The sequence below is a fragment of the Chiloscyllium punctatum genome, chromosome 7 (genome assembly GCF_047496795.1).
Source record: "Chiloscyllium punctatum isolate Juve2018m chromosome 7, sChiPun1.3, whole genome shotgun sequence".
NCBI lineage: Eukaryota > Metazoa > Chordata > Chondrichthyes > Orectolobiformes > Hemiscylliidae > Chiloscyllium > Chiloscyllium punctatum.
Window position 1 is genome coordinate 44,665,445 of NC_092745.1, and position 22,437 is coordinate 44,687,881.

The 22,437-nt window shown below is 40.6% G+C and overlaps 1 protein-coding gene across 1 annotated transcript in view; it reads left to right on the forward strand.

Moving 5' to 3' along the window:
• LOC140479611 (olfactomedin-like protein 2B) overlaps positions 1-22,062 on the forward strand; it is a 77,218-nt gene extending 55,156 nt beyond the window's left edge. The window contains exons 7-8 of the mRNA XM_072573459.1: positions 9,678-9,854; positions 14,767-22,062. Coding sequence (XP_072429560.1) covers positions 9,678-9,854; positions 14,767-15,368 — 779 coding nt within the window. The 3' untranslated portion in view covers positions 15,369-22,062. The remainder of the gene's footprint in view (positions 1-9,677; positions 9,855-14,766) is intronic.
• The last annotated feature ends 375 nt before the right edge of the window (positions 22,063-22,437 follow it).

Below are 22,437 nucleotides of genomic sequence, written 5' to 3' on the forward strand. Positions count from 1 at the left end.
AAACAAAGTTTGTGGACATTTCCCTGTCACTTCTTCCAAACAGGGAGAAAGTGAGGACCGCATATGCTGGAGAGTCAGAGTCAAAAGGTGTGGCACTGGAAAGGCACAGCAGGTCAGGCAGCATCTGTGGAGTAGGAGAGCCGGCGTTTCGGGCATAAGCCTTTCATCAGCAAATTCCTGAATTTGCTGATGAAATGTCGATTCTCCTGCTCCTCGGATGCTGCCTGACCTACTGTGCTTTTCTAGCGCCACACTTTTTGACTTCCTTGAAAACAATTCACGCAGTTTCACATGGCATAATCCATGTTTTAGTGATTCATACAGTATTTCTGATAAACTGAACATTTTCAAGGTATTCAGCTTCTCAGTCCTTAATAAGACTATTATAATTTCTTAACAACAGATGGTTGGCTCACTTGTCTACACATTCCTAATTTTTTCCATTTCGTTTACTTAAGCAGTGGAGTAAATGTACAAGTTTCAATCTCAAGTAATGGTTCCTGAATTGAGAGAACTTTGAAGATTATAGAACATAGAACATTACAGCGTAGTACCGGCCCTTCATCCTTTGATGTTGTGCTTACCTGTGGAACCAATTTGAAGCTACACTATTCCATTTTCATCCATATGTTTATCCAATGACCATTTAAATGGCCTTAAATTTGGCGAGCCTACTACTGTTACAGGCAGTGCGTTTCACGTCCCTACTACTCTCTGAGTAAAGTAACTACCTCTGACATCTGTCCTATATCTATCACCCCTCAATTTAAAGCTATGTCCCCTCATGCTAGCCATCACCATTCTAGGAAAAAGGCTCTCACTGTCCACCCTATCTAACACTCTGACTATCTTATATGTCTCAATTAAGTCACCTCTCAACCTTCTTCTCTTTAATGAAAATAGCCTCAAGTCCATCAGCCTTTCCTCATAAGACCTTCCCTCCATACCACGCAGCATCCTAGTGAATCTCCTCTGAACCCTTTCTAAAGCTTCCACATCCTTCCTGTAATGTGGTGATCAGTACGCATTACTCCAAGTGTGGCCGCACCAGAGTTTTGTACAGCTGCAGCTGTGGTATACCATCTCAAAGACTCAATAAAGTTTGTGAGGCACGACCTACCTTTAACAAAACAGTGCTGACTATCCTTAATCAACTTATTCTTCTCTCGATTGTTATAAATCCTATAGCTGTAGTTAGGGTTTCAGCAATGTTCTCAAGTACTTCTATTCAACTCTTGGCAGAAAAGAAAAACATCTAATCCTAGGGATTTGCAACCCTTTAGTTTCATTACCTTCTTCATGACTATTAGAATATAGAACATAGAACAGTACAGCACAGTACAGGTTCTTCGGCCCTTGATGTGCCGACCTTTCATTTTACTCGAAAATCAAACTAACCTACATACCCTACATTTTACTGACATCCATGTGCCTATCCAAGAGTTGCTCAAATGTCCCTGATGTACCTGACTCTGCTGCCACTGTTGGCCGTGCATTCCATGCACCCACCACTCTCTGACATCTCCCCTAAACCTTCCTCCAATCACCTTAAAATTATGCCCTGTCGTGATATCCATTTCCGCCTTGGGAAAAAGTCTCCGGCTATCCACTCTATCTATGCCTCTCATCAACTTGTACACCTCTATCAAGTCACTCTTCACTCCAGTGAGAGGACCTCCTAGCTCTCTCAACCTTTCTTCATAGAATATGCTCTCCAGTCCAGGCAGCACCTGGGTAAATCTCCTCTGCACCTTCTCTAAAGCTTCCACATCTTCCCTTTAATGAGGTGACCAGAACTGAACATAATATTCCAAGTGTAGTCTAACCAGGGCTTTTTAACCTCGCGGCTCTTAGTCTCTATCCCCCTGCTACTGAAAGCCAACACACCATACGGCTGCTTAACAATTCTATCAACCTGTGTGGCAACTTTGGGGGATCTTTGGATGTGGACCCCTCTTGTTATGCACTGGACCAAACCACTCAAAACATTCTTATGCTGGCAGCCCAGACCATAACTTTGCAATTTGTTTTGGTAAGTGCACAGTGAAAATTACCCAGGAGTAAGTTAGCCAGGTTGACTACCAGATTTTAAAACAGACAAAAGTTTATTCACAAAATTCCACAATGAAACACAAAGAACAGAATAAAGAACCCCCACAGAACTCAGTATATCCAAACAAGACTTAATTATGCTGTTCCAAATGTACACAACAGTCCAAATAAGCAAACCCCCAAACCACAGTAAAAATGAAACAAAAGCTTACAGGTCGAAGTTAGAAGGGTAGAAGGAGAGAGAGTCTCGCAGCCTGTTGCCACACCGTTCCACAGTTGACCTCCCCAACTAGTTCTGGAATGAACTGCTCAGCTAGAGAGCTGGCCACGCCCCCTTGATTTATACAGGTTACTTGTAAAAACATAAAATCTTTGGCCTAAAGACTCGTCTGTTTACGTAAAAACAAAAAGGCCTTTCATCTCTGTACCAAACCCAGCCGTTTTGGAGCCCGGCTTGTTTACTACCCCTCTGAAAAAAAAACCAAGGACACAGTATCCTTGAGAAAAGGAACATCTTTTAGATAAAAGGACCAGCTTTTTGACACCTTCCCACTTTAAAAAAAAACCATCAATATCAAAAAATGGCTTACTTTTTAAAACCCTTCAAAAGCAAACTGGTAGTAGTCTAAAACACACATATACACTATACTAACTATACAGATGCAAACATGCACAACCACATGCAAATTCAGGCCATGGCCACTGAACATCTCTGTGTCTCATTTGAGTCTCAACAACGCATTAGCAATCACATTTGTGCAACCTGCCACATGCACAGTTGTCAAATTGAATGGCTGCAACAACAAGCTCCCTGTAAACTGCCTGGCATTTTTGTTCTTGAATTTCTCCACAAATGTCAATGGGTTATGATCAGTGTATAAGGTTGTCTCAGAGGTGTTGCTGACATAAACACTGAAATGTTGTAATGCCAACACCAAGCTCAAAGTTTCTTTCTCTGTTGAATATTTCTGGAACATTCAATTTTCTGGAAAAAGGGTCTTTCTGACCCTTGTCGTCTCCTGCGGGAGCATTGCACTAATACCCACAACACTGGCATCAATAGCCACCTTCAAAGGCTTCGTGTAATCAGGTGTGGCTAATACTGAGGCAGTGGTTACCACAGTTTTTAGGCTGTCCAATGCCTTCTGACAGTCTGCTGTCCACTGAAACTTCTCGCCCTTTTTAACAATTCAGTGAGTGGAGCTAAAATTTGGCCCAAACTTTTGGTAAAATCTACTCAATCCCAGGAACTGTAGTACTGCTCTTCTTGTCAATTGTGTGGGAAATTCCCCAATTACTTTCGTTTTTGCATCCTGTGGAGCCTATTGTCTGTGTCCAATAACATTGCCCAGGAAGGTGACTTGGGCTTTGGCAAATTCACTTTTAGCCAGGTTTATCACCAAGCCTGCCTTCCGAAGTTGATTGAACAAGTCTAATTAATGCTGTAAGTGTTCCTTCCATGAGTGACTAAAAATTACCAGGTCATCAATGTAAACAACACATTTGGGTAATCCGACAATGACCTTATTAGTTAGTCTCTGAAATGTGGCTGGAGTGTTTTTCATATCAAATGGCATGACTTTGAACTGATAGAGTCCATTTGGCATTACAATAGCCGAACTTGCCTTTGCTCATTCTGACAGAGGTATTTGCCAGTAGCCTCTGAGCAAGTCCAACTTAGAAATGTAAGTTGCTTGTCCCACCTTTTCAACACAGTCCTCCAACTGCAGAATTGGATATGCATCAGTCTTTATAATGGCTTTGACTTTGCAATAGTCCACACATAACCATTGGGTACCATCTGCCTTTGGCACCATGACTATGGGTAAGCTCTAATCACTATAACTCACTTAGATTATGCCATCTTGGAGTATCCGTTCTGTCTCCTTCTGAACCTGTGCCAACTTTAGAGGGTTATGCCTACAAGGATGTTGCTTAATCGGAACAGCATCTCTTATGTGTACATCATGCACAATTAGGTTAGTACTTTGTAGTTTATTTCTGCATATCTCCCCATGAGATAGTAATAACTCTTTCAGGTCATTTCGATTTCCTTGCGGAAGGTAACTCAATAATCTATCCCAATTTTTGACAACTTCCTCATTGTCCAATTTGATTTGAGGAATGTCCAATTCAGAATCCTCTGAATTCGGTTCTTCCTTCTGTGATGTAATTATTAACACCTTCTCCTCTTGCTTTCCTTCCCTGTCAAAATACCTTTCGAGCATATTCACATGACACACTCTGTGAGATTTCTTCCTGTCCTGAGTCCTTATCAAGTAGTTCACCTCACTCAATTTCCTCTTGGTTTGATAAGGTCCACTAAACATTGCTTTTAAAGGTTCACCTATTACTGGAAGTAACACCAATACCTTATTCCCAATGGCAAAATTGCAAATTTGTGATTTCCTATCATTGTTTCATTGTATGCTGTGATACTTTAAATGCTGTCCAGCCAACTCTCCGGCTCTTTATAGTCATTCTATAAAATTTGACACATAGTCCAAATGTGTGATCTCTGAATTCTGACTTATTAATTTCTTCTTAATCAATTTTAATGGTCCTCTTACTCCATGGCCAAATATTGATTCAAACGGACTGAATTTGGTTAATTCATTTGGTGCATCTCTGATCGCAAAAAGTACAAAAGTACTTATCCTAATCATCAGGGTAGTCCTGACCTTAAGCACTCAACATGGTCACTGGCCACTGCATTTGTTTAGGTGTTTTTTTCAAATGAAAAAGGCTTCCACATCCTTCTCATTAAATTTAGGCAATGCTTGAACTTACTTAGATAATTTCATACTAGGCTTTTAACTACCAGGGGCTTGCTTATCCTTACTAAGCCTACCTGCAGCCTTTCCCTCCAGCCTCTTAAGCTGACTCTCCTTTTTAAGTGTCAGTTTTTGAAGTTCAAATGCGCTCTCTTTTTCTCTTTCTTCTGCTGGCTGTCTCTTTTTACCTCTCTTGTGCTTTTAATCACAACACAAGCGGTTTCAATTCTGCTGCCCTTTCCTTATCTCTCGTCTCTAACTCAAGCTGCCTCATTTGCAATTGAATTCTTGCCATCTCTATAGATCCTGATGGTGTTTCCAGCCAATATCAATGCTGAGCTACTGCTGTAATTACCTCTCCTTTCCTCAGAAGGAGGCAGCTCCAACCCCAGCTTGTCTGCTAATTCCTGCAGCTTGGTCTAATTCACTTTTTGTAAGACTTTCAAAATCAACGTGTCCATTCTGAAAACTCTTGGCGACTGAAAGAGCCATTGCTATCCCGAGCATTGTGTACCCAACCAAACCAATACCCAAAATAAAGACACTATAGCGCCTACCACTCACCGTTTAAAATCCTGCAAAAAGCCACTAAGCTCTTACGGACTAGGCCAGACCACTCAAAACATTCTTAAGCAGGCAGCCCAGACCATAATTTTGCAATTTGTTTTGGTAAGTGTACAGTGAAAATTACCCAGGAGTAAGTTAGCCAGGTTGACTACCAGATTTGAAAACAGACAAAGATCTATTCACAAAATTACACAATGAAACACAAAGAACAGAAAAAAGAACCCCTACAGAACTCAGTATGTCCAAACAATACTTAATTATGCTCTTCCGAGTATACACAACAGTCCCAATAAACAAATCCCTTAACTACACTAAAAATGAAACAAAGGCTTACAGGGCAAAGTTAGAAGGGTAGAAGGAGAGAGAGTCGTGCAGCCTGTTGACACACAGTTCCACAGCTGAACTCCCCAACTAGTTCTGGAATGAACTGCTCAGCTGGCCACGCCCCCTTGATTTATACAGGTTACTTGTAAAAACATAAAAGCTTTGGCCTAAAGACTCGTCTGTTTACGTAAAAACAAAAAGGCCTTTCATCTCTGTACCAAACCCATCCGTTTTGGAGCCTGGCTTGTTTACTACCCCTCTGATTAAAAAAAAAACAAGGACAAAGTATCCTTCAGGAAAGGAACAGCTTTTAGAAGAAATGTCCATTTTTGTGACACTCTGTTCCTCCACACTGCTGAGAATCTTGCCATTAACCCTGAAATCTGCATTCAAATTCGACCTTCCAAAATGAATCACTTCACACTTTCCAGGTTGAACTTTATCTTGCCACATCTCAGCCCAGTTCTGCATCCTGTCAATGTCCCGTTGCAACCTAAAACAGCCTTCTACACTAGCAACAACCACACCAACCTTTGTGACATCGGCAAACGTATTAACCCACTCTTCCACTTCTTCATCCAAGTCATTTATAAAAATCATAAAGAATAGAGACCCCAAAATACAGCCCTGCAGAACACCACTGGTCACCAAGCTCCAGGCTGAATACTTTCCATCTACTGTCACCGTCTCTCTTCTATGGTCCAGCCAATCCTGTATCCTCCTTAACTTGACTGCGTACCTTAGAAATTTGAGTATGTACTGAACTCTGCACAAGTATTTACAGTCGAGGTAAAGTAATTACTTAACACTTACACAAACAAAAACTGAAATTGCCGAAAAGCTCAGCAGGTCAGGCAGCATCTGTGGATAGAAATCAGAGTTAAGTTTTTGGGTTGAGTGACCCTTTTTCAGGACTCAGAACTTAACACCTACACTGCTTTTTGTAGCTACACCTGCTAGGAGTTGAGCTGTCATGGTATTCCATGCTATACTTGCTTGTGTCCTTCTCACACATCCACCGTAAGCTGCCTTCTGATACTGTGACATCCATCATCCAGCTGTGCCCGCACCGACCTCTTTCTGCCGTCCCAGAGATCTTTCAGAGATTTCAGTAGCTTTTCAGCTCTGGTCAAATGACAAAATGACATTTTCATTTCTGTGTGTCAATTTTTAGAGTTCTTTTTGCTCTCACAATTTCAAACACTGCTTTATTGATCTTAGAGTATGGACATGGAAGTTTTAGCATGCTGTTAGCATCCAAATTTCAAAGGGATCAATTTTCTTCCATTCTATATTTATTGCACAGGGTTAAAGGCATTCAGAAAATTGGATAGAATGTGACATCTTAGGATATTTTACTTAGTTAACAAGTTTGAATTCCTTTGAATCATACTCTTTTACTTGATATAATTCTGAAAGTATTAGTGTGCTGAACCTGATAACTCTTTGCAAGTTTATTTTCATCCTTTTTGTAGCTATTATAATGCTGACCTCCATTTTACTATTCTTTGTATTTCTCCTATTGTTGCATATTTTTGCATTCTTGTATACTGTTTTCATTAGTTTTAAATTTAAGGTAAGTCGCTTATCCCTTTAGCCAATGAATGCTTTCTTATCAGCAAGTAGAGCTCATGTTCCTTTGGGGTATAGACTGGTTCACATTGAATTATTTTGGAACAACTTATCTATTCTTGTTTCATCCATTAACAGATCTGACCAGACTTATAACTCACCAAAGTGCTGACATTTTATGTGAGTCTAGAAGTGAGTGTTAATGTATAGAAACACAGAAATTTGGAGCAGGAGGAAGCCATTCAGCCCTTTGAGCCTGCTTTACCATTCAATATGACCATGGCTGATCATTCAACTCAGTCCCCTTTGCTTTGGTTTTTTCTGAGAACTTTTGGTTCCTTCAGCTCAAAGAACCATACTTAATTCCTTCTTGAAAACATTTCAAAGTTTTGATCACAAGTTTGATCACAACTGCTTTCTGTAGCAGGGAATTCCATAGGCTCACCACTCTTTGAACGAATAAGTTTCTTCTCATTTTAATCCCAAATGGCCTATTCCGTATCTTTTGACCACGACTCTATTCAAAGGTGGGAAAGTGAGAGCATATAGTTGGCATTTTGCTTAACTGACATCCACAAACACATGATACTTTAATAAAGGATTATTGCATTATAAATAGGAATGTTAGCTCTGGTTATGGTCAGTGAACGTCCAAGAGTGATTGAGTTTGGGCCTTTCTGGGCATGGAAAGGTTAATACTATAGTAGAAGAGTTGATCATGGGCCAGTCCTGTCCTATCTGGTTTGGCATCATACCTGATGGATTGATAGTTGGGTGGAAAGGCCAGTTCACATGTTATACATCTAATGTAATCTTCTATCATAGTGTAAACCTGTGCCCTTTTTCTCTTGCCTGGTTTGGTAACACATGAACTGGTACACTTACCCACTGAACTCGTAAAAGAGATTGTTACTTCAAATTCAGTACTGAGGCAGATGCTGTTTTCAGAACTATATAATGCTCTTTTAGTGAATTGGCATCTTGGTTCTAACTGCTCTGGCACAGCAGGACATTCTGAAGTAGTTTGCAGTCAGACCAAAATCTTGGTGGGGGGGGGCGCACTGACTGAGCCTGTTTCAAGTTTCATACTTAGACTAGACTCACAGGAAAAGCATGTTAAATCCTTGCCAGTTAAAAAATATATCGTATCAACTCATTCCCATTGTCGAATCCCAATCAAACTTTGTTTTCAGGCACTTCCCTAAACACCGGTTTCAGCATAAATATAACATCATGGGGCTGAAAGGGAATAATAGTAACAAAACAATCTTAAGGATGCAAATTTCTGCTATTTCTGCAGTGAGCCCAATTGCAAACAATTTCACTACAGCTATAACTGTCCTTCTTATACTAGGCTAGTAAAGTTAAAAATCACACAACACCAGGTTATAGTCCAACAGGTTTATTTGGAAGCAGTAGCTTTCAGAGTGCCGCTCGTTCATCAGGTGGTTGTGGAGTAAAAGATCTTAAGATACAGAATTTATAGCAAAGGTTTACAGTGTGATGCAACTGAAATTATATATTGAAAAAGACCTGGATTATTTATTACGTCTCTCATCTTTTAGAATGACCGTGTTGGTTTCAGTTCTTTTATATGTAAATCCCAGAACCTTTTTTAAAGTTACATTCTCAAGTGAACTTCAACAATAGGTGCCATGTCAGCTCAGATAATGCATTGAAGGTGTGAGGTACCCTTGTGAGGCTGTCTGTGTGCCCCAATGTTCAGACTGATTCTATTTCTAAAAAAGGGATTTTACAGAATCTTACATGGATTAATGCAGTTTTTGAGCAAAATAAAATGTAATTCTGCAAGTACAAATTCATCCCATATTCTTATGTGTGTGTGTCTGTATGTTTGTGTGCATGTGGGTGGGTGTGTGTGTGTATGTGTATGTGTGTGATTGTGAGTGTAAAGGCGTATAAGTCTGTGAGAGGTTGCGTGTGAGCACGGGTGTCTTTGTGTGAGCGTATGAGAGAGAGCTTGTGTATGCGTGAGTGTATGGGTCTGTAGGGGTATATGTGTGTGTGTGTGTGTGTGTGTGTGTGAGAGAGTGTGTGTCTAGTACAGTGGGGTCACCTGTACTGTGACATGAACCCAAGGTCCCGGTTGAGGCCATCCCCCTGGGTACCGAATTTAGGCGAGTAAAGATGAGATTTAATTGAAGCATGGAGAACAGCTTTCCCCTCAACAGGGGTGGAATACCTTTCATTTTTGTCACATTCTGGGTGAAGCTCTCTGATGTGACTGATCCAATGATTCAAGCTCTCAACATGATGGTTGGGAGAGTGACCATTTCAAATGGTGGTACCTATTAGTGTTGCGTTTTTTTTGGAAAGAGATGATTCGGTGTAATGGACAGTAAAGCTGAAAGCCATTTTGTATTACAGCAGAGTGTAAGGAAACCTTATCAACTATTTCTGGACCGAAGACAAAACACATTTATGGGAGAAAAGAAGGTGCTTGGATGAAAGATCCATTAGCAAAGGGAGTTAAAATCTACATCACCAACTACTATTATGGCAATACGCTGGTGGAGTTCCGCAACATGGAATATTTCAAACAAGGTGAGGGCTTAAAATATGAAACACGAAAAGAATGCCTTTCATATACCAGAAAATTTCTTCTCTTACTGATCAAATAAAATTTCAAATATTTGTTTCTCCCAAGGTCTTTATGTTCAGCGTAATAATTGATTATGAACTGAGGTTCAAGAAGTTCTATCATCTTTGCCCATTATAATCCTACAATCCTGAAACCTATTTCAAAGCAGATTTTCAAGAGAAATCCAATTTTTCTCTGAAATTATATTTTTTATTTTATCCATATTGAGAACTCATAGCTGAGTGATGTTGACTATCATGTAAGTGGAATGTCAGAGGAATCGAATTTTCTCTTAATAATATGTAATTTTAACACATATATATTTATATTTTATGATACAATTTCAATTTTCCTTTAAACATAATGTTTTGTGATCTTTGCAACAGAGTCAGAGGCTTCAATGCTTGCAATAGTGTGATATCCTCAACAAAAAAAGCCAGTGCTGACCTCAAGAGATCCAGGATATGTACCTAAATGTGGAAATCGTAAAACCAGAATGGGATTTAGTAACATCTCATTTCAGCAAAGGCCTTTCACTGAATGTGCAATATCATTTGTATTTTTGACATTGACTAATGCTTGGCATACATGGAGTGGGGAAAAGTAACTGCTCATTTTGATGTTTTTAATTTAAGATACTACACTGAAATTATAATGGATCTTTGTTGTAGATTTTTCCACTGCCCTTAACTTTTCTTGTAAGAAACATAACAAATTACACATTTGAGTGTTACTCATTCTGACTCAGCCAAATGCTGGTGGCTTGTTCTAGTTGGCACCACATAGTTTTTAAATGAAGAGGTTCACAGCGCGATGATTCATTGCTCGAATTCTTTATCAGTCGACTTCCTAATTTTGGCTTCATGCTGAAATAGAGGTGGCATAGAGTCATAGAGATATACAGCATGGAAACAGACTCTTCGGTCCAACTCGTCCATGCTGACCAGATATCCTAAATTAATCCAGTTTAATTTGCCAACACTTGGCTCATATCCCTCTAAACTCTTCCTATTCATATGCCTATCCAGATGCCTATGAAATGTTGTAATTGTACCAATCTCCACCACTTCCTCTGGTAGCTCATTCCATACAAGCACGACCCTCTGTGTGAAAAATTTGCCCCTTAGGTCCCTTTTATATCTTTCCCCTCTCACCTTAAACCTATGCCTTCTAGTTTTGGACTCCCCCACCCGAGGGAAATGACCTTGTCTATTTACCCCATCTATGCCCCTCATGATTTCATAAACCTCTATAAGGTCGCTCCTTAGCCTCGAACCCTTCAGGGAAAACAGCCCAGCCTACTTAGCCTCTCCCTATAGCTCAAACCCTCCAACTCCGGCAACATCCTTGGTGATTCTTTTCTGAATCCTTTCAAGTTTCACAACAACCTTCCTATAGCAGGGAGACCAGTATTGCACACAGTATTCCGAAAGTGGCCTAACCAATGTCCTGTTCAGCTGTAACATGACCTCCCAACTCCGAAACTCAATGCTGTGTTCAGTAAAGGAAAGTATACCAACCATCTTCTTCACTATCCTATCTACCTGTAACTCCACTTTCAAGAAACTATGAACCTGCACTCCAAGGTCTCTTTGTTCAGCAACATACCCCAGGACCTTACCATTAAGTATATAAGTCCTGCCCTAATTTCCCTTTTCAAAATGCAGCATCTCACATTTATCTAAATTAAACACCACCTGCCCTTCCTTGGCCCTTCGGCCCATCTGACCAAGATCCCGTTGTACTCTGCTTTAACCTTCTTCATTGTCCATTACACCTCCAATTTTGGTGTCATCTGCAAACTTACTAACTATATCTCCTATGTTCACATCCAAATCATTTATATAAATGACAAAAAGCAGTAGATCCAGCACTGTTCCATGTGACACACCACTGGTCACAGGTCTATAGTCTGAATGGCAACCGTCTACCACCACTCTCTGTCTTCTACCTTCACCTGTATCCAAATGGCAAGTTTTCCCTGTATTCCATGTGATCTAACTTTGCTAACCAGTCTACCATAAGGAACCTTGTTGCACGCCTTACTGAAGTCCATATAGATCATATCCAGTGCTCTGTCCTCATTAGTCTTCTTCAAAAAACTCAATCAAGTTAGCTTTGTGGCAACTTAGTTAGTTGCATGATGTTGAAAATATTTCTTGGTCAATGAGCAGTGAGTACTGCAGGGAAAATATAAGAGATAGGGAAGTTTGAAAAAATGATATCAAATGCAAATAACAGATGAAAATGAATGGGAAGGCAATGGACCTGCAAAGCTGAAATTGCAACTGGCCTTTTTTGAAGCCTTCAAAGCTCAATAAGACATTCCGGGGAGAAGAGAAACCTATATTGTAGAGATAAAAGTGGGCAAATTAACGGTGATTGTTAATTATTTGCAGGAAGATTGAAAATCTACCATTTTTGGTTTCTAATTTGGCAAAAACATATTCAATCAAGCAAGGAAAATGGGAGTGGGGGTTGAGAGAGAAAGAGAGAGAGAGAGAGAGAGAGAGAGAGAGAGAGAGAGTGGTGGACGAGGAGGTGGTTACCTGATACTATCTTTGACAGCCATGCAAGTTTCTAGAATACTAACCAGTGAAGGGAAAATAACTTGCCTCAGCTGTGATATTATTCATGATGGAATGGCAACTTGTTCCTCAAATGCGTGAGTAATGGCTACAGTGAATGACTAGAAGAGTTACCATGAGGAATGTCCTTCTGAGAAGGAAATTGAAAGATCGAAAAGAATATTGATTTACATATTCTTGATGAATTTCTAAGATATAATGCACCAATAAAGAAAAAGGTTTGATTTCTACAATGCATAATCCAAGTACAGGTCATCACCCCAATCTCAACTAACTTAGCACTGTGTTTTAGGAGACTTTATTCACCACAGAATCATAAAGCCAGTCCAAAGTCTTCTTCCCACAAATTCTTTCAGTGAAGTCAAATCAGATTGGAATGGAAGGGATAAAAAATGATACAGCAGATGAATCACTTTCTGGGAAGGACTTACAGATCATGTGAAGGCTGCCTCAAGACAGTCATTGGCACCTGTTTGGGTGTTGATTGCATGTCCACCTTTTTTAAGCAGTGGCTGGGTGGGGCTTAATGGAGCAGACAGGAAGGCAAAAGTGAAGCTTTTTAAGAGGTAAACTAAACAAAGTTGAGAAATAAGGGGTTATGGTATCCTTGTTCATCACCTTTTTGACTTCTCATTTAAGCATAGAAAATATCAAAGATTACTGAAATTGCAGAACTGGGAGTTCAACTCTGAAGAAGGGTTACTAGACCTAAAACCTTAAGTTTGCTTTCTCTCCACAGATAAGTGTCAGATCTGCTGAGTATTTGCAGCATTTTCTGTTTTTGTTGTATAAAAGACTGACATAGGGTATTGGGCACCAGCAATTCAGCATATGTCATGACATTTAAGCACTTGAATACTAATTGGATGCCATCACCACCAAACTTCATAATTGCAGACACTGTCGTAAAGAGAGAGCATCAGAACAGCAGCTTAGTAATTTTTCTGTGCCTTATGGACTCTGAAACTGAAAATTACAAGCTGTGGAAAAATATTATATTGCTTTCTCTTCCTTTGAGAAAGCTAAATGATCCTCTCATAAGTGGCATTGTTTCAGCTTTTCAGTACAAGGCTGTTCATGAAAATTGTAGGAGTTACAGATAAATATACATGTCAGAATTGATAAACTATTGCCTCTCAGATGGTGAACATTATTTAAATGTGAAAATGTTCTAACCTTTATATGAAAGGATTAAAACAGAGTTCAATGTCTGTAGCTTATATTATGTCCCAATATAAAATAGTATATTGGCCACAGCTCTCAAGTCAATGTTAGCTGAATTTCCTTTCAGAAACAGTATTCATGTGTAGATAAATTGTCTCAAAGGATAACAGAACCAGCTTGCAATTTAGTCAAGATTACCACCAAATCTTGTAACCTTTGCCTTTGGGTGTTATCACACTATTTTATGAACAGAGGCGTTATTGAAAGAGGTGAATCCATTTCTTAAATGACTCCATCTTGCAGAAGTAGTTTCCATCTATATCTTGCAGGGTTGCTTTGTTGTAGGGAGTGTCTGAGTAAGGAAACAATATGTTTGCTGAGGTTGTGGTTCAGTAGCAATGTTTAAAAGGGGCTATAAGTGGGCTACATGATCTCAGGGGACAATTAAGGGAAAAAGTGAAATATCCTCCATAAACCATAAACTTCCAAGGAAGATTGAATGAGAGGGCATTTTTCATCAATGTGGTAGTTCTTCAGTGCTTGTTATGAAGAAATGGCACAATGGCATTTGACAATGGTGACACCTTATAACTTGTTCTTAGATGTCCATATTTTGAACATCTATGATAGATATATGGAAAAAATGTAATTTAAATTTCAGACATTCCAAAATTACATTGAATAAAGCAATCTATTATTTCTAGTTTGTAAATACATTGCTTCATGTTGAGTTGAATGGTGCAGAATGAGATGAATTCACTGATTTCAGCTGCAAGTGCAGCAATTGATCTCAAAACTGTATTTTGAGATTTAGTTTGACTACAATTTCATCTTATGCAATCAAGGTGAATAAGATGGAGTTAAGGTACAGATCAGCCATGATCTGATTGAATGTCAGAACAGCCTCAAGGGCTGAATGGCCTTCCTTTCTATTTCCCACACTTGAGAGTAATCTTGTAATATTATTGTTCAGGATCGTGCTTGGAGAATGTCTCCTTGAATAAAGTGCTGGATGAGCACCTAGTGTTCATGGAATCTGAGCAATGTCCTCAATTGAGTTAAGGAGAAATGATTAGGTGTATATGAAAAATAAACTTCATGTTCCTGTCACATCTTCTTTCAGGTCGCTGGAGTAACTCTTACAAACTTCCATACAATTGGATTGGCACAGGCCATGTGGTGTATGGTGGGGCTTTCTACTACAATAGAGCTTTCACTCGCAATATTATCAAATATGACCTGAAGCAAAGGTATGTGGCTGCCTGGACCCTGCTTCATGATGCAGTGTATGATGAGGCCACACCCTGGAGGTGGAGGGGTCACTCTGACATAGACTTTGCCATTGATGAGAATGGTTTATGGGTGATTTACCCAGCCATTGATGATGTGGGCTCCTTGCAAGAGGTCATTATCATCAGTAGGCTCAACACTGTTGACCTGTCCATCCAGAAAGAGACGACCTGGAGGACCGGCTTGAGGAAGAACTATTACGGCAACTGCTTTATTGTCTGTGGTGTGCTGTATGCAGTGGACAGCTACAACAATAAGCATGCTAACATTTCATATGCTTTTGACACCCATACAAACACACAAATCAATCCAAGGCTGCCATTTACCAATGAGTACTCTTATACTACCCAGATTGACTACAACCCCAAGGAGCGTATTCTGTATGCATGGGACAATGGCCATCAAGTCACATATGGAATCACATTCGCCTATTAAGATGGAAAACACAGACATTAACAAAGTGCTTCTAGCACTGGTCTTTGTAAAAAAAATTATAAAAAGAAGAAATGATGTTCTTATATTCATTCACAGATTGTAGATCGATCTGTTTTGTGTTAATATAACCATGGTAACCTGCTTTAAAAGAGACAGAGAGAAAAACAAATGCACACTAAAGGCCCCTTTTGATCTGCGCTTTATACAATAGTTGCATATCTTGCATATCAAAACGTAGAGGAGTAAAATGCCTGCCAAACTTCGCTGCTGAGTTACAAATGGCTCATAGTTCCTGCTCAAGCTTGACATGCCTGTTGACCGATAAAAGCTGCATGTTTCATTTCATATTGGTTATTTTGTGGAGAAGAATCCAGCCTCTCAGCTCCGTCACTGCACTATTGCTATGAACTGACCATCATTGCTACTGTCTGGAATAAATCAGACAGACAATACAATTCAAGAGGATTAAGTTTAAGTTCTAAACAATGAAACTGTTGATTTATGCATCCTAACTGATGACTTTGACATATGGCATTATAACAATTCAGTATTTCATCATGTTCTAAAGCACAAATATTTGATTTCTATTTGAAACTATTCAGTATTGTGGATTAACTCCTTGACGACTGAGAGGTATGAATTATTGAATGATGTACTGCACCTTAGTTTATAGCTTAGAGATGGTTGCTCCCTGTGCTGTTTATTATTGAGATATTAGTGGTTATGTGCTTGAGAATTTACAGATATGTTCCTGATATTTAGTTTTTACTAATAAATAGGATTTAAATCTTGAAGTAAGCTTCTGTGGAACGCTGGGGTGGAGAAGATCAGAGTTTTGGATATAGAGTAGAAAGCAGAAACTGCGTATTGGTATGGAGTCTGAAACCGACAGCCTATAATGTAACATTGTGTGCACTGTGATTGGTGCCCTCTATTCACCAATGATTCAGTTTTAAATCAGAATTGCAATACACCTATCAGAAAAGGAAGTGCTTTTCACCACAGTCAGCATGAGTTTTGCTATTTTTGTTGAAAAATTAAAATACTTTGTGTAGAACATTTGCACATCATTACAGCCAATTGGAATTGTCAGGTTGAAATCAGATCCTATCGTTAAAAGAACAAAGCAGCAAGCAGTTTTCCACACTCCATCCGCATCAATATGAAGTTACACAGCTTTCCAGTAACACGTGCATCCACCCTTGTCAGCTACATCATTGATTTTATAAGCATGGAAGTTCCAGCTGCCTTTGGCAAGGAATTAAATTAAATTAAATCACGCCCCTGAATGGGACCAAATAGGTAAACTAAAACCTCTGACACATGGGCTGAGCAGCTGAAGAATGAATTCTAAAATCTTCACGATAACTGAGGTCACATATATTTTGTCTTGTGCTGCCCCCACATGCCATCTGATAACCAGGAATACTTCGGGCAGCTGGACCTGAAAGGGGATATGGTGGGCAGATGACAAAATGAGCTGCTCTTGTAATTTTATAGTCATATGTTAAGTCACAGAGGAAATACTTTGAAGAGCACATGGTTTGGGAACATAGCTTTTTGTTACTAGATTAGAAATCCAGAAGCCCTAGACTAATGATTTAGAGAAACAAGTTCAAATCCCATCATGCCATCTAACTTAGATTATTTAAATCTGTATTCAAAAGATAGTATATGGACACTGTTACTGATACTATCAGATTGTTGCAAGAATCCATTTGATTCACTAATTTCCTTAAGGGAAGGAGATCTGCTCCCATTATCTGTTTTGGCCCATATAAGTCTCTGGACTGTTTATTCACTTTGAACAGTCCTCTGAAATGGTCCCACACAAGCCACTAAATTGTTGTCAAGAACAACCAACTTCTCAAGAACAATTAGGGATAGGTAGTTAACACAAGCATTACTGGCAACAACTTACAAATCATGAATTTATTTTAAAAAAAGTGAAAGTATACATTTAAATAACTTCACAAAGGCCAGTATCCCATCATCAAATCATCCTTTATTTACACGTACGTCGTACATGACTCTGATCCAGGTAGTTCAGAGCCAGCTCCTACAATGAGCAGAACGCCTCACACTCCTGTTTTATTTTCACAATGAATGAACGAGTGCATAAAATTTTATTACGTTCCACGACAAGGAAGAAAAACACTCATCTGTCAACCAGGACTACCTGATTTGATCAGGGTAACAGCCCAATCAGGGAACTCATACTGTGAGGTCCACCTGGCTGACCTCCTTCCAATCACTATATCCCTCCCCTTCTAAGTCCTGGGACATAAGCCCATTCTTTCTCCTGCAGCTTCTCCTGGGGTGCTTTTCCAACTCTGCTTCAGACACTGGTGGTGTGTATCGGACCATAGCCGGCCTCTTGTACCCAAAGTGTCTCAGCCAAAATTAATCATCAGGCAGTAATGGTGTCGGAGCTATGACACCTGCCATTTTCATCTCGACCTCAGACTTTGATGTTAGGTGGAGAGGGAGAACCTATGGGTTCTGACAGCCTTGCCAGATGTTCTGAGGGGCTGGATATGTTTTGCTCCTGCCCCATTTGCGACGTTATAGCTTTCATATGGTCTGTGTGTGTGTGTGTGTGTGTGTGTTCAGGAAAGCCTCACCTACCCAAACTTTGTACATCACAGGACTGACCTCGCATCGACCATGCCTCTTCCCATGGCCATTCCATTTCGACACCAAACTTCATCCCCTGAGTTAAACTGTTTCTCTCGCTTAGAGGAGCCTTACATCTGACTCTAGCGTTACTGATGTCATTTCGTTCTTCTCCCCCCCCCCCCCTCCCCCCAGGTCCGGGATGATCAGATTTAATCTGGTGCGGTGTCTTCTCCGCATTAGTAACTCAGCTGGAGCTATCCCTGTAGTTGCATGAGGGATGATCTGATAATCAAATAGGAATCAGGACAGTTTGGTATTGAATGATTGGTACATTGTTCAGTCGACTGTTTCTTGAAGCCTGCCTTCAAAGTTTGGACTGCTCTTTTTGCCAGATTATTGGATAATGGATGGTATGGAGCTGTCTTTAAATTCCTTAAAGCCATTCGACTTTAGGGAATACTCAAATTCACTGCCGATAAATGATGTCTGTGACCAACAACTCCGGAAGCTTGTGTATTGCAAAAGACACTCACAACGTTTCAATTATGGTGCCTGTGTTGGACGAATGAACTCTACTCACACCCAACCACTTTGAATAGGCATCCACAATGACTAAAAAAACTTAGAGCCCATGAAAGTATCTGCACAGTCAACATACAACCAAGTCCAAGGTTTACTTACCCATTCCCACGTGTGAGGAGCTGCTGATAGTAAATTTTGTCCTTGTTGGCCCTCTAGGCATTGCCCTACCAATGCAGCTATGTTGACATCCAATCTTGGCCACCAAACATAACCTCTTGCCAACATCTTCATTTTGGAAACCCCTGAATGACCTTGATGCAGTTCAGCAAATACCTGGCAGCATCCTTTACTCGGGACAATCACTTTTGCTCCCCGTAATAATATGCTGTCCTTTATGGTGATATGGTTTTGCTGTATCCAGAAAGGTTTCAATTCTGGTTGTGATGGCCCATTTGTTTCCCCTAACACCACTATCTGCTTTAGTTTTGCCAGAATGGGATTGTTTTGTGTCCATAGCTGATATGGTCAGCTGTGACCATAAGGGTGTCCAGAATGGACTCTTCTAGTGATGGCACCACCGGTGGTGTATCTGCCAGTCGGAGGCAGCTCAAGGTATATCCGCATTTGTCACTTGGCCTCCCGAACAATGTTCCAACTTGTAATTGTACACATTCAGAATAAATGCCCACCACTGAATTGTACCCGTAGCAATGGACATGGGTGTGTCCTCTTCAAGTAGCCCTAGCAGGGGTCTGTGGTCTATTACTATTACAAATGTATGACACTAAAGATATTGGTGGAACTTTCTCACAACAAAGATGACCACCAAGCTTGCCTTCTTTATCTGGGCACACCTTCGTTTGGCATCAGCCAAAGACCGGGAAGCATACGCTAGCGAGTGTTCCTTTCTGTTGGGCCATCTGTGATCCAACGCTACCCAGATACTGTACGGGAAGGCATTGGATGTCAGCACACATCTTACTTGGGGTCATAGTATGCCAACACCTTAGATGATGATAGCTGCCTCTTCACTTTGCTAAAGGCTACATCTTGGCAACAAGATGATATCCAAGGCTAATCCTTTTTCAATAGCAGATGTAAGGGTGCTAGGATGGAGGCCTAGTTATGTATGAATTTTCTGTAATAATTCACTAATCCAAGGATAGACCTTAAGCTCTGGTACAGACATGGGAGCTGGGCACCTTTGATCACCTTCACTGTATCTTCCAATGTGTGTAACCTGCTCTTGTCATCTCTGTAGTCCAAGTAGGTTTCTTGGGATGCGTTGGACACACATTTTTCCCTCCTAAGGTGTACACCCTTCTTGGAGAAAATTCCAGTTATTAGTGCATCATCAGATAAATGGAGGCCTGGAAAAACCACAGCTCCTATTGGAGGAACAACACCTTATCTGCCACCTGGGAACGCTACAACCCGGAGGACTCAACATTGAGTTCTCCAATTTCAAATAATCTCCCTCCCTATCCCCTGACTCCTTTCCCAGCCCCTCCCCCTCCCTTTCACTGCTCCCTGCCACCAACCAGATTCATTTCTCCCACTGACCAACCAGGTCATACCCTCTACCTGTCTTCAATTATCCACACTTCACCACCTTCCCCCCACCTCCCCCTTTATCTGTAGCTCCCCCCAACACCCACCCCCAGTCCTGAAAAAGGGTAACACCTGAAACGTCGATTTCTACACCTCGTGATGCTGCCTGGTTTGCTGTGTTCTTCCAGCTTCCTGCCCGTTGACTGATGATGAGGCAGTCTCATATATTGGTACAAACCATTAATTGTAGCTGGGAATCCTCATCTAATCAGGTACACATGGCTCATGAAGGACAGCCCCCTGCCTGTTTGGCGTAAAATCCCTATACAAGGGATTGGATATTTATCCAGCTGTGGAAATTTGTTTACTGTTTTGTTACAGTCCCCACAAAGGTGAACCGACTGATCAGACTTCACAATTAGTATCACTGGGATTGCTCATTTTGCAAACTGTACTGGTTTGATGATTTCCTCACTTGCCAGCCTCCTGATTTCTGACTTTACTTTTGCACGCAAAGCAAATGGCACCGGGCAGGCCTTGTAGAATCATGGAATTACTTCTTGGTCAACATGTAAGGTGGCCTTGGCTCCTTTGATAGTCCCTAGACCTCCCTGCAAAACTCCTGGGTATTTATTTAGGACTTCGCTCAGGCAGGCATTTTCTAATCAAAAAATGTTCAGCCAATCAAGTTGAATCATTCTTAACCAATTTTGCCACATCAAGCTTGGGCCTGAGCCTTTTACCACAATCAGTGGTAACTGAACCAGCTGCTTCTCATAAGAGACCAGAATCAAACTTGTACCCTTAACCTGTAGGAGTTCCCTGGTATAGCTTGTCAGCCTGGTCGAGCTCTTAACACAAATTTGAGGGTTGGGATTCAGAGTCCAGAATTTTGAAAAAGACTGGTTCTGCCATCTCTGATACAGCTGCACCGGTATCAGCTTCCATTTGAACTGAGCCGTTTAACCAGACATTTATTTTGATTGGTTCTGATTTGGATGTTGCTAGGCAATCTAACTGTTCCAAACCCGGAGGCAGGCAGGCTTTACAGGGTGTGCACTCTCCTGGATATTGGCCTATGAGTTCCCTTACTCAGTTCAGGCCTAGTGGGATTATTTTGCTGTCTTGAGTCCATATATTGGCATCAACTACAATGACTTGCTGGCCTGGATCCTGGAGAGAATTTTAACTGTTTGGCTAAGGCTTGGCTTCGTTTTGAGTTTTTATATGTAGAGTCCTTCTGTTTAGATATATCCTGAGTAAGGCTATGTAATCGCTTTCACTCAAATGGTGTTCCCCAAGCTCAGTTGGCCTGGCAAGGGTGTCCACTTCTGCCGAAATACCATGTAACTCATAAGCTCCACTTGCCGTTTTTTTTTAATGATACAGCCAGTTGTAGTGCCTGTTTGAAGTGCAGTTGGGCTTTAGCATGATTACATCATTAATCTCACTTACCAAATGGTGTCTCAGCATCTCACTTAGGGTTAAACCAAAATCACATGCCTCTGCCAATCACCTTAACTTTGTGGAAAACCCCAATACGTATTCCCCTGGTTCTCGATTAAAACTGATAGTGTTTCAGAGTTACAGAAGTTGTAATATTTCCTAGCTAAATCTGTCAACTCTTGGCAGGTTTTAGTATCTGATGCCTCAGGGCAAGTTGGGGTTCTAATAACTGAAAAAAGCTGCAAGTCCACAAGGTGTTTCGAAAATTAATTGTTGCTTTTCGTCTTCCCCAAAGTCATTTGATTGGAAAAAATAACGCATTCTTTCCACATACTGGGCCCAGTCATTGACGGCAACATCAAATCAGTCAAGCTTCCCAAATAGTGGAATGATACCAGAAATGCTGACCCCACCTGAAAGATGGCTGTTATAAGCGAATCACTTCAGGGCATATATTTCTCTTCTTGCTACTGAAATAACTTCACAAAGGCTTGGTGTGGAGGAGTCGATGTTGGACTGGGGTGGACAAAGTTAAAAATCACACAACATCAGGTTATAGTCCAACAGGTTTACTTGGAAGCACTAGCCTTCGGAGCGCTGCTCCTTCAGGTAGTTGTGATGAAGGAGCAGCGCTCCGAAAGCTACTGCTTCCAAATAAACCTGTTGGACTATAACCTGGTGTTGTGTGATTTTTAACTTTGTGCACAGTGGCTGGTATCCTGTCACCAAGTCGCCCTTTATTTACATTTGCATAGTACATGACACTGACCCAGCTAGCTCAGAATATGCTCCTCGACTGAAAGTGTCGCTGACAGTCCTGTTTTCTTTTTAGCAACTCACTTAGGGTTAAACCAAAATCAATTGCCTCTACAGCAGTCTTAACCTCATCAAAAATCCCAATACAGATGCCCCCGGTTCTCGAAATGTCTAG